This window comes from Triturus cristatus, unplaced genomic scaffold, assembly GCF_964204655.1.
Source record: "Triturus cristatus unplaced genomic scaffold, aTriCri1.1 SCAFFOLD_354, whole genome shotgun sequence".
Lineage (NCBI taxonomy): Eukaryota > Metazoa > Chordata > Amphibia > Caudata > Salamandridae > Triturus > Triturus cristatus.
The window spans coordinates 210,718-223,944 of record NW_028187648.1 but is presented as its reverse complement, the minus strand read 5'-3'; the positions used below and the strand labels follow the sequence as shown (position 1 = coordinate 223,944).

Genomic DNA, 13,227 nt, shown 5'->3' with positions numbered 1-13,227 from the left:
TGCCATGAGGGATCTTCCACCCAAGGCACAAGAGCATTGTGATGCAGGAGCCTTCAAAACAACACACAGAAGCTTCACACAAAGGGACTATGGCATGAAGTGTGTCCTTGCCAGCTACATGAACTCTGCACAGCTCTGCTATAGTCCTCCCTGTAAAGGGTAATCTTTCTAGAAAGATTCCTCGTATTAGAAGATCCTCCTGCACACTGGCTACCCTGAGTAACACCTCACTTCGTCCTAGAAAGCAAGCCTCACCAGAACGAGCGCTTTAAATGGGCAGGTGCTGTACCTGCACTTCTTAAAAGCGCTGCTGTAGGAAGGCATAGCCGTCACAGGGGTGATCCTAGCTGAGGTGTAAAGTGCGCCGCCTCCGTCAAGAGTCCCCCTCGCAGTGGAGCCTCACATTCAGGCGGCCATCTTCCTTCGTGGCCAGACCACGGCCCCCAGCAGGGGAGATTGATAAATAAAAGAAAAAATGAAAACTCTTAGGGGGCCCCATGGGCCTCGAAACTCGAGTCTTTAAAGGTGCGAGGCCTCATGGCTGGGAGCAGGCGCAGGCCCTGGACAGCTGCCCATGCCTAGTGCCGGGAGGGGGGGGGGGTATCTCAAACGTGCATGGCCGATGTAATTAAGGGCGTGGTTTAAAGATACGCAGGCTAAAAATCCCTGCTTAGCACAGTCTGCCGTCCGACTGGTATTTTGCTGCTTCTGCCATTGTATGCAGATATATCATACAAGTAACATCACACATACAAGACGTCACGGATATAGGCTTTGCCAATGGTTGTTAGTTGTATAAAATAAATAGCAATAACTATGGCTTCGTTGTATACAATATTGAACATGCTTCAGTTCTGTAATGAGGACACGGAAAGAACTAAAACGAGTCTCTTTAAGGTTACCTTAAAGGCAGTGATGGGTGGTACTGCTGCAGAGTTAAGATTTATTTTTCACCCTGAGGGCAAAAATGTAGAGCCCAAAAGGGACACGTCTCAGCACCTGCTTTTTAGCCCGGCCACTTAAAGCCCTGGCTGTATCTGTTGGTGCTATGGTGCGATTTGTGTTGGTAAGGTGAGATGGAACTCAGCACAGTTGTACTCCTCTGCCTCACTTGCACACTGTCTTGCCCGGTACCACACTCGTAATACCTCCCGGCTTCACCCGGCCACAGCACATGTAAAGCGGCACAAACCAGAGAAAGAGGGCCAACAGTAGCTACCAAAGCAGGGGCAGCCAAAACAACGGCCAGAAAACTGATGGGACGATTGTTACCAAACACAGATGCAATAATCCTGCACGTGTGGCCGCTGACCCTACATACATACAATTCTTGACCTCATTATTTCGAAAGGGCAGACCGTCACCTTGGACTCTATTACCCCATGTGACTGGTCAGACCACCACTGCATCCTTTTTTTTTTTTATCAACAAGGAGGTACAGGTGTGGAAGGCCCAACCAACGAAATCAAAGATATGGAAAAGGGACCTCAGACTAGTAAACCCTGTTGAGCTAGCCGCCCACTGTACATCTGCCCTCTCCTCTCAAGCAGACCTGACTGAGGTGCAGTTACTCACTGACTCCTACAATGTGACCATCTCCAACATCATGAATGACATTGCTCCACTCAAACATACAAATGCCTTAACAAAAATATCCAAACCGTGGTATAATGATAACCTAAACACGGAACATCACAACCTTAGGGCAGTTGAACGCTCCTGGAGATCAAATCCCCCCTCGCACCAACTTAAACTCCTAAGAGACGCTAGGAGCCTTTACTACAAACAAATCAGGAACGCCAAGTCTAACTATTTCAGACACCAATTAGATCAAGCGGCAAACCGGCCAAAGAAACTTTGCGAATTGGTCAAACAGCAATCAATTGTAGGTCCAAACCTATCGGAACCTGGAAGCAGTCCACCCTCCAGCGACGATCTTGCTTCTTTCTTCATTGAGAAATCAAAACTTATATCCTCTGACCTCGCTGCTAAGAAGGTTGTACTCCTCTCCTCCATGGCAGCCTCTCCACCTGACCTCTCTGGAAAGCTCAACTCTACCCCCCTGATCCCTAAGAACAATGCTGCCTGGGACACCTTTACCCCGCTCAGTGAACAAGACATCAAAAAGATTCTCCTGAATATCAACCCTTCCAACCACTTCAGTGACCCGTTACCCCCATCCATTTTCAAGGAAATCAAGAATGCACTCATCCCTACCTGGACAAGGATTGTAAATGCGTCTCTTTCACAAGGCACAATCCCGGATTGCCTAAAAGCAGCTCAAGTATCCCCTATACTAAAAAAAAACTAACGCTGATAGGACAGACCTCAATAATTTCCGACCTATCTCCAACATACCCACCCTTGCGAAACTCCTTGAAAAATGCGTTCAGTCCCAACTCTGTGCTCACATTGAGAACTACCAGCTCTTGGACCAGCATCAATCCGGCTTTCGGACGGGGCACAGCACTGAATCGGCCCTCATTCATGTTATGGATGACATTCTAAAGATTCTCGATCAAAACGAATCCTACCTCCTGATCCTCCTTGACCTTTCCTCTGCTTTTGACACGGTCAATCATGACAACCTCTTAGCCATCCTGCAAAACAGGATGGGTTTTGGTGATCAGGTGCTACAATGGTTCTCGTCCTTCCTCCATCACAGATCGCAAAGAGTCAAGGCAAATCACTCTCTCTCCAGGCCTTCGCCTGTTCTCATGGGGGTCCCCCAAGGATCTGCGTTATCTCCTATCCTCTTCAACCTTTTCTTGGAACCATTAGCTAACGCACTGAACTCCATGGATATTCATTTCCACATGTATGCCGACGACACGCAACTCTACTTGAAAATCTCATCCCCGGAAAACCTCATATCACTTAACACCATCCTAATGTATACTCAAAACTGGTTAACTGAGAACCATCTCCTGCTCAACACCTCAAAAACAGAATTCTTGCTCGTCTCCCCTCAGAATTACACCCCCAATCTTGACCCGTGGCTGAGCCACCTCACTGCTTTCAACTGCACTCCGTTCATCGTAAACTCAGCCAAATCTCTAGGAGTCACTATGGACAAGATCCTGAATATGAAAAATCATATCAGCAATACATGTAAAGGAGCAAACCACTTGATAAGAACACTCGGAAACATCAAACCTTTCCTCCCTCTTAAGGATTTCAAGCAGGTGGTTCAAGCGCTTGTCCTACCGAGGCTAGATTACGGTAGTGCTACCCTCTGTGGCCTGCCCAAATACACCCTGGCTCCGCTAAGGGCTTCACTGAATGCTGCTGCTAGACTGGTTACAGGCTCCAAACGCAATGAACGCATATCGCCAGTCCTAAAAACTCTAAATTGGCTCCCCTATGAAGCACAAATCCAGCAAAAAATTGCCACTATGACGCACAAAGCTATCCACTTCAAGACGCCCAGGTACCTGGCACAAAAACCTGAAAGAGCCTCCAGAAGCGCCACTACCTTACTCTTGAAACCACCTATCCTTAGCAAAAAGAGAACCTGTCACAGAGCCTTTTCTGGCACGGCTCCAAAGATATGGAACTCTCTTCCTCCAGAAATACGCAGAATCTCCAGAACAACGGTGTTCAAACTGGAAGTCCAAAGATTCCTGATGAATAAACTCCTTCAATAATTGGGCTAGCCCCTTGGCCCGTTGTCCTTGTTCCTTCTTCCATTGTTTCAACATTTACTACTACACTTTTTTTTTGTGTGTGACATACTGTGTCCCTCTGTTGTTACACTGTACCTTGTTTAACATAACTTCTATTTGAATTTTCGTGCACCTTATGATCATTTGTGTTTTTAACTTGTTGTTGTTACATTATTATCCTTCCAGTTCTAGTTTCATTGTAAAGCGCTCTGATATCCATTGGGATCTTGTTTGCGCTATATAAAACTTTATAAATAAATAAATATGAATAGATTTACAAACTCTATCCATTCCTGTACTATATCTGATCCTCTCTACTTCAAAGGCACCCACCAAAGAGCAGAAAGAGACAGACGGCTGAAGGCAGGAGGCAGAACAGGGCACCAAATTCGGCGGTGGGACCACAGGAAGGGACAGAGGGCTGAAGGCAAGAAGCAGAACAAGGCACCAACCTCGGCGGTGAGACAGCAGATTGTTGCGGAAAAGGCAAGAGGCAGAACAGGACACAGGCTGTGGTGATGGGAGAATGGATTGCTGCAGAAAGGGTCAGACTGGAAGGCAAGAAGCAGAACAGGACAAAGGCTTCAGTGGTGGGAGAGCACAATGCTGCAGAAATGGTTAGAAGCTGAATGCAAGATGCACAGGGGTTTTGGAGGTGGGACAGTGGATTTTTTGAGAAAAGGACAGACAGTGGAGGGCAAGAAGCAGAACAGGACATAGGGTTCGGTGGTCAAACAGCAGATTGTTGCAGAAAGAGACAGAGGCTGAACGTAGGAAGTAGAACAGGACACAGGGAACGGTGGTGGAACAGCGGATTGTTGCAGAAAGAGACAGAGGCTGAACGTAGGAAGTAGAACAGGACACAGGGTTCGGTGGTGGAACAGCGGATTGTTGCAGAAAGGGACAAACTGGTGAGGGAGGAAGTAGAACAGGAAACTGGCTTAGGTGGTGGGACAGCAGGTTGTTACAGAAAGAGGCAGAGGGTAAAGAGGGCGTATGACAAGTAGAAAGCGAGGGGCACACAGGCCCAAAATGACCCAGGCAGGGAGTAAGAGGTGAGCGTAGGAGAGGAAGGACAAATTGCAAGCAAGATCCATCCATCCATGAGGTTGAAACAGCTACTTACATAAAAAGGTAACGCACCAATATTACTCCAAATGTGATGAACAAGCTATGCTAATGTACCGCAATCTTGACTGGCAGCACCCTTATGTCACTGGACTGGGACCATCCCTCTGTTTTCATGATATTCCTAAATGGTGCTTTGAAGTTTCGGTGGGTCCAGCTATGTTCTGCTGCATAGTCCACTACTTGGATACATTATGCCAATAGCTTTCCTCTTCTGATGATAATAGGTCACTAATCAAAGCTAGTTGTGGGTCATTAGAATAGGGAAAGGTGGCAGATAGCGGTGCATCATATTACTAGAAGAGCAGTGAATGTTAAAGGTCAGAAGGAAGGAGCTTTGGAAGAGCCCTCAGGAGGTCTTAGTAAGACAGGTCAACACAGAGGTGCACTTTTAGACATGTCTCAATGTGGGAACAGCAGTACGTGAGGCAAGTCAGACTGGATGAGAGATGGCCTCTTCACGTCCCCGCGGAGGGATAGCAGCTAAAAAAGAATGCAGATTACGAGAACATTCCATGCACAAAAGTGCAACATTAGTTTACGGTGAAAGGAAAATATTTGTGGTTGTGATCCAATTCATTCATTTTGTTATGGAATTGTAATATTTGGGGATCCCCTCTAAAATTCCATGTGTGGTCAAGGAATGTGTGGTCAAGGGAAAAAAAAAAAAGAATCACCAAATCGTACCACTGGACTTCAATAACATTGTTTGAATGTCATTTATTCGTTAGTTATAGTCGACCAATCATGAAAGAACATCAATATTTCTACAGTAAACAAGTGTTTTGCAAACTCTGGAGCATTGCGGCCTACTTCACAGTTGCCCGACTAGATCTAATAAAAAGAATTACCTTCCACACAACTTTAATGAGTAAGGATTAGACAATTCTTAGATTTTTGTCGATCTTACAATAGATTTTTAGACTCCCCGCAAGTGCCATAATCAAGATACCTTAGAATTGGCCCTACTGGGGTGAATAGTGACCAAATCGAGGATTATATTATATGGCCCAATAAAGCTTCCTTTTGCACCTTGCTGACTAAAGATTGCCATCAATGCTAACAAGACAAGTACAGTAAATAGTTCAAGAAACATAATATATTCAAATTGTCTCCCCGAAATTTTACACAAAACGTAAAATGTACTAAAAATATTTTAAACTAAATGTTCCCAAGAATAAGGTTTTCTTTTTAGAATAACACCCCTGCACCGACCCCTTCCACCACACCCACCATGTTCGCTTGTCATACTGTACTTTTTGAGCAGTTATGCCGAATTACTTGTCAAATTCAGACTTAAGCACCTGAATACCAGAGACAGATACCACCCCCCACCCCGACTTTGGATGATATAATACGCAGAAAGCATAAGGGGTGAAAGGACAGACAGTGACCGGGTAGGTCATTCCCTTGCCTCCTGTCGAGCCTCTAATCCACCACTAGTGGTTTTGGAGCAGCATGCATGGCATGATGAGAGGTGGTGGCAGTTTGGCAGCAGGTGGGGACTCTTGGCAGACTAGATAAGCCTACAGACCCCTATTTAATCTTCACTGTACAACAAAAGCCAACTGTACAATTGAACTTCCTCGTCAATAAGTTTCTATATGTACTCATAACTATGCTGAACCTGTAACCTTGCATTTCTCTGGTCATTAGTAAACCCCTTTGGATATTGAGAGGGTGTGGAACAGACACCAAGGAACATCAAGAGCAATTCCCCGGTAAGCTGCCAAGATGGGGGCTGGTTTTGGACCCGTGGGGATCAGTTTTTTTGTTACACGGGGCAGGGGTCGCAGCATAGCTGTAATATCGGCCCCCTGTAACAAAAGCAGCCAAAACCAGCCCTGGCAACAGCTCACCCGCAACCCCACTCCCCAGGGGAGGACGAGGTGGGTGCCAGGGCCAGATTAGGTTACCAGTCCGGCTGTGACCCAAACATCCAGTTGTGCTGCCATCCTTACATGGCCATCAGACAAGGCAGCATTATAACAGCATTCTAGGGGAGAGCAGGATGCCACCCAGGCACCCGGAAAAGATTCCAGCAACCCAGACTCAAGTTAGCAATAAGCATCTCTCAAACCTCCCATCGTTAACCTTTCTTCACCCTCAACACCACAATTTGGATGTGTCGTAACAGCCAGAGCAGCGAACTATGGAACTGGGGAACCAGGTTCGAGTCACAGAGTGAGCTCAACATCCTGTGATTGTGGGCCAGTCACTTAAGATCCCTATCCCTACCAAAGATTAATGTGTCCTTGTGTAATGTAACTGGTGCTCATGTAAAGTGCTCCAATACCTTAGGGTCGAGTTCACGCTATATAAAACGGCAGAAAAAAGAAAAAGCTTCTTCTATTTTCACCACATCTTCAAGACCAACTTTAAAACTTAGGAATGGGGCACGCTCACAAAGAGTAAGTAAGAGAGGCAGCAGCTACTCTACAGGTGAAAGTGCATCTTCACTGAAGCCAGTGTGGGTGGGACTGCGGGAGGGTGAATGTGAAAGCGAGTCAAATACAAGCTAGAAGAGCGAGTGCATGTATGTAAGAATGAGGGAGTGCATGTACGGATGAATAGGTCAGACATTTAAGGCCCCAAAAGGATGACCACCACACTCACCGTGTGATATGCAACAACAAATGAATGAAGGCCTTCTGCAAGGCTTCTTTTTGGTCCTAGGTAAAAGATGGGTTGTCGAATAGAAAAATCATGATCATATTTCTCACAATATACCTCTATCAATATATCCTCTAACTCCACTCTCTCGTTGATCTCAAACCCCATACCACTGCTATGAGCCCCAAAATAACCCATTCTAGACTCTTCCACACTCTACCCCTCCTTGTATCATCTCATACTTCTCCGATCCCCGAAAACAAGCCTTTCTAAAAACCCTTCCCTCCGACTATTCCCCATCCATCTCCCTTTTACTCATCCCAAGCCTCCATCTCCTGCTCTGAGCTCCAAAACATCCCTCCACTATCCTTTACATTCCAAACAATAGACTAACATGTCCACCTCTCAAATTCATTTAATTCACTATACTGATTCACCACTAATCCTTTATGGGCTCCGGAGTAGAGTGCTACTCGCCGAAAAAGCGTTTCGATGACGCGTATGGGGTAGTGAGCACTATATAATTAAAACAGAATACAATGATAACTTCAGTCAACAAATCAAACGTACTTCCTTGATCTGCTAAAATATCAAACCGCCCCACAATCCCCGAAGGTTGATGACAGAAGATGACCCACTGACCCAATCACTGAACTGCAAAAATGAATAGCTGGTTCTAGTCCGGGCCTGTGTGCCTTCAGAGCATGGTCTGAAAATGAATGTATGGAAACACCCTTATAACAAAACATCATATCCCCTGGGTGCGCCCTTAGCTCTTCCCACCCAAATCTTGCTGCATCTCTAAAGCATGCTGCAGAGAGGCAATTGTGTGACATGTGGCAAATGAACCCACCTTTGCTGGAGGGAAACTCAAACCCTCCTCACGCCCAAGCATCCACGACAAGCACCCACGACTGCCATCTAAGTCCCATGAGGCAATTCAGTGAACAGACCTCTCCGATGCAGAAGTCATTTATTCAGTCATTCGTGGTGGACGGCCGTTATTCACTTACTCACTTCCAGCCCCTGACAAACTAATTACAAACGACATCTAAATAAATAGCTCAATTAAAAAAAACACAAATGGATACGGTTGTGTTGGAGGGGGGGGAGGGGGGGTACTTACGTTTAACTCAATAATCCACAGGAGGGAAACGAACAGAAGGTCAAAGGTCACAAAGAGGCAGAAAGTCCGTCTGACATCCGAGATTGGCTTCTTCTTCTCGGGAGTCAGGAAATAGTGCGGGGAGTAGAGCTGGCTCTGGGCGTAGGAGGTGTTGATGGATGCGATGGCGGGCAGGCTTTGCTCCAGCTCACTAGGGTAGGACCCCAGCGGCTTACTCATCGTCCTCTCAGAGCCGGGGCCCGGGGGCAGGCGCGGGGGTACGGCCAGCAAGCATCAGCACACAGTCTGAGGATAGAAACGGGGACAGTGAGTGGAAGGACATGTATAGAGCAGTGGCGTAACAAAACTTGAGAGGGCCCCCCTGCAAAGCACATGGAGGGGGGCTCCCCCGGCGGCATGGCCCACCATCTACCACTTTGCCCTACCACCCAGAAATCTAGCATATTTTGATTTGAAACCTCCAACATTTAAATGAAATGCCTCTATATTGTCTTTCTCTAAGTTCTAATGAGAAAGTGTGAAACACTCTTAACATACAAGCTATGCCCTTTGTAACAATACTGTCAAAAGCAGATTATTTAACTGAGGCAGCAATCAGAACAAAGCCAAGGAGCGATCCTATTGTCTCAGGAACTGCCTATGGCTGAAGAACAAAGAACAACAAAGAAGGTTCTGAAATAGAATTGACAATACCTTGAAACTTTGAAAGACCAACCCAAACCTGCAATTCCATAAAAACTCGACTGACAATATACTTGAGAAGTACACAAGCTATAACTCAGTATCCTGCGAAAGTCAAGAGAAATAGACTGGTGAATTATCTGCATGTTCAAAAAAACCGAGTAAGCAATAGGGTCTGAGGGAACACACTACCAGCCCGGACTAAGTCCCCCTACTAACAATATGAATACACAGAAGTCCAGGGGTATAGAAAACCAAACAAAAAGAAAAACAAAATCCACCTGTCTGCAGTGAACCTAACAAAAGCCTGAATGAAGCTAACACTAGAACCTAGTATTAAAGTCCTCATAAAGAGGACGTAATCCCATCACCCACCGTGGTGGCATGCTTCATCATATGGGATCTCCTCTTAACCAAACCTGGTTTGGCTAAGGAGCTGCCACTCCCAAGGTGTATCTAAGGGAGGAGCTCGCGGATGTTTTAAACTACGCTAATGAAATGAGATCTCCTAAAGATCAATGAGGCTAGCCGAAGTTGGGTGAGGCCCTAAAGTGCAGTGTGAAACTAAGTGATATAAAATGGACTACAGGAACAGAAAGAGTTTAATTAGGAGTGTGCCTGTGCCAATGTTAAAAACAGAGTAGTTGCGCGGTCTGATCAAATTAACGAGCGCGCTTACAATAAACCAAAAAAAGGTCTACATGTTTCAGCCATAACAGATCATAAAATTGTGATCGAGGCTTTCTTCAGGACCAAATAACCAAAACTACTGCAACTGCAAGCTAGTGCAAAAGTGAGCACTGGCGTGACATTGTGTCTAAAAGTAGAAACATGAAACGATACAACCAACCTTGTACCACAGGATCGATTGCAAAAATTTGAACTCCTACCGGTCAAGAAGGTAAGTGTCAGTATCAATGTAATAAAACATGAAAAAAAATATATATAATTAATAACCAGGAAATGTACTTCATACAGGTTTATAGACACTGCAAATCGAAGATATCAAATAACCCAATATGAATCTTACCCGTAATGAAATCGGGACTAAGCCTGCCGCTCCTGGTAGCAACTCAGGGCGTGAGGCAACGCTCTGTGAAGGAAACAATTAAAAACATGGTCTAGTATGATGAAACGTGTGCATCAGAGGTGCAGCAGGCACCGAAGCCTGTCGCTCCCTCAACTGAATCACAAAGACATTCAACAGGCAGGGAAACGAATGTATTCAAAGAGGGACCGTGGGATGACTCAACCATAGGGCCGAGTGAATCCTCACTAAATCCCAAAAGCAGGTACACTTTATATATACAAAATTAGAATAATTAACAATAGTGCCCGAAACAGCGGAGCACACGGATTTTCTTAAACTGTCAACATTGAAATCAAAACGGGCGATCGTAAACGAGGAGATCACCTCAAAGACCAAAATACCCGCATGTTATTTTTATTCATAATTTTTTGCATGACAATAGCAAATACCCTTCATAGATACTTCAAGAGTAGCTCGCACTTCACTGGTGTTCAAAAGTGCGCGACTCTAGTGTCAAGAAACAGCCTCAAGGGCTAACAACACTACCAGCAAAAAACGGGCAGTAGATAGAAAAAGGGAAACCCTCTAAATACGAGCAAAGGCAGCCGCCGATGAACTCGAGAAAGGTACATCGCTGCCGATAATGCAGCAACAGTAGCACACGTCAGTAATTACAACAAATCTCCGAAGATTGTAAACGAAGATTCATAACAACCCAACCACCGCAATTAAAAAATACGGGCAGTGACTGGGAAAAACAGTGTTACGAACAAGACGGCACAATGCAGAAGGTGCATCGACACGGAGAATCTCACCTCTCCGTCGCTACCCCGAACCTTCTTCCTGGATGCTGGCGGCGGCAACCAGTAAACGGCCGAACACGGGGTAAAATAACACCAACAACGCCCAGACGCACAACATAGCGTAATGACGTGGCGCGTCAGTGGCAAAGTGCAGGGCCCTATTAATGACGTCACAGCGGGCAAGGGAAGTCTGGGAAATGTAGTTACCCAGTCTCAAAAACCTCCGGCCAGATCATATAAAGCCCGAGAACTTACAAGAGAACAACAATGAGTTCCAGAGAAACAATCTACCACAGTCATGCCACACAGATGGAAAGGGACCAACACAACAGTATTGGTCACTTCTAAAGGCATCCTAGGCTGATCGGACAACAAAACGCAAAATAACCAAACAAACCCAACTGGATCACTAGTGTGTAGGGAAGCATAGTGGTATTCTGCATGATGTTTGACATGAAAGCAAATAACAGCAGACCATGCACACCATCCACTAGACTATCTAGTGAAAAAACTACCACTTGCCTGTAGGCTGTTTGAGTGCTGATGAAAAATCACAATATACAGATATAGTCACTAAAATACAACCCACTCACGATAAACATCTACAGATGGGACCATGGTATGGAATCATTTAGACAAAAACAGTCACTTTGTAACTTAAACACCCAACGTTGTTCTTTATTGAAAAGAAATTTAGACACATCAGAAACGTGTGCAGGAATAAATGGTTGTTCAAGTACCGTCCAAGACATCTGATTAGGACTGTGATTACACTCCAAGAAATGGTTAGTCAGTCTCGTTGATGCCTTTTTGCATCGAATGGTGCTCTTATGTTCCATGATGCGTTGTTTCACTTTTCTCATGGTCATCCCCACATATTGTTTCTGACAGGAACAAGTGCTCAGGTACACTAACTTCTCACTATTGCAATTAGTGTGACGCAATGGTTTCCACGGTTTGGCAAGACCAATGTTAATCTCAGTAGTGTGTGCTGTCTGCGCACAAACCACGCACCCACCACACGGGAAGTGTCCCCTAACCGGTGGAAGATCCCATAAGGGGTAGGCAACAGTTGGTGGTACGCTACGAGGTCTGGTATGGACCATGGCATCACGCAAATTGTTCCCCCTTTTGTACGAAAAAAGCGGAAAAGCCAATTTTAATTGGCCAGTATTCAAAATACGCCAATGTTTCCGCAAGATCTTCTGAATTCGATTGGAAAACGTACTGAAGGTGTTCACAAAAGTCAATCTCTCATGTTGTGCTTTGGGAACAGCAACTTCTAAAAGGGCATCCCGATTGTTATTGGCTGCTCGTTTATAAGACTGTTTGATCAGCTTCGATGGATAGTTTCTAAGCTTCAGGTTCTGCAAGAGAACATTGGCATGTTTCGTAAAAGCTTCGGTGGTAGAACAGTTCCTTCTCAACCGAAGGAACTGGCCAAAAGGCAGACCGGTCCTTAGTCCCTTAGGATGGAAACTGTCAAATTTCAACAAAGAGTTTCTTGCCATGGGTTTAGTATACAATTCACTACCAAGGCCTCCCTCTGTAGGAAAGATCCACAGGTCCAAAAAAGCCAAACCCAGTTTGCTAAATTCAACAGTGAAGTTGAGGAAGACATTTTGGTCATTGAGCCAATGGTGAAAAGCCGAAAGAGAGACATCGTCTCCTCTCCATATGACCAAAACGTCATCGATGTAACATTTCCATACTTTGATGGATCCAAGAAAGGGATTGGTTGACGTGAGCACGTAATTCTGCTCGAAGAGATGAACATAGAGATTGGCCAGGCTGGGGGCAAAAACACTGCCCATTGAAGTACCGGAGATCTGAAGGAAAAACCGGTCTTCAAACTTGAAAAATTTTTCCGTCATGGCCAGCCTGGCACACTCCATTATGAAAGGAACAGGTGAACTCAGTGGCTCAACGATGTTGTCCAATAGCGATCTAATCGCTTCAAGTGTATCAACCTGGGGAATGCATGTGTACAATGATTCCACATCGAAACTGACCAAATAGTCAGTCTCAACGTTGAAATCAATACCAGGTAATATGTTCAAGACGTCCTTGGTATCCTGAAGGAACGTGGGCATCGTTTTTACCAATGGTCTCAAGAACACATCTACAAAAGATGACAAGGGTTCTAAAAGTGAACCGATGCCCGAAATGATGGGTCTACCA

General features: G+C 45.3%; 1 protein-coding gene across 15 annotated transcripts in view; it reads right to left on the bottom strand.

Annotated features, from left to right (window-relative positions):
* Positions 1 to 13,227, bottom strand: part of LOC146771006 (stAR-related lipid transfer protein 3-like) — a 150,456-nt gene that overhangs the window by 91,437 nt on the left and 45,792 nt on the right. For 13 of the 15 annotated variants that reach the window (XM_085640362.1, XM_085640368.1, XM_085640364.1 and 10 more), the window contains one exon: positions 8,533 to 8,817. In XM_085640362.1, coding sequence (XP_085496488.1) covers positions 8,533 to 8,751 — 219 coding nt within the window. In that variant the 5' untranslated portion in view covers positions 8,752 to 8,817. Of the gene's footprint in view, positions 1 to 8,532; positions 8,818 to 10,243; positions 10,307 to 13,227 lie in introns of all 15 variants that reach the window. The other 2 variants (XM_085640372.1, XM_085640369.1) reach the window with 1 other exon arrangement.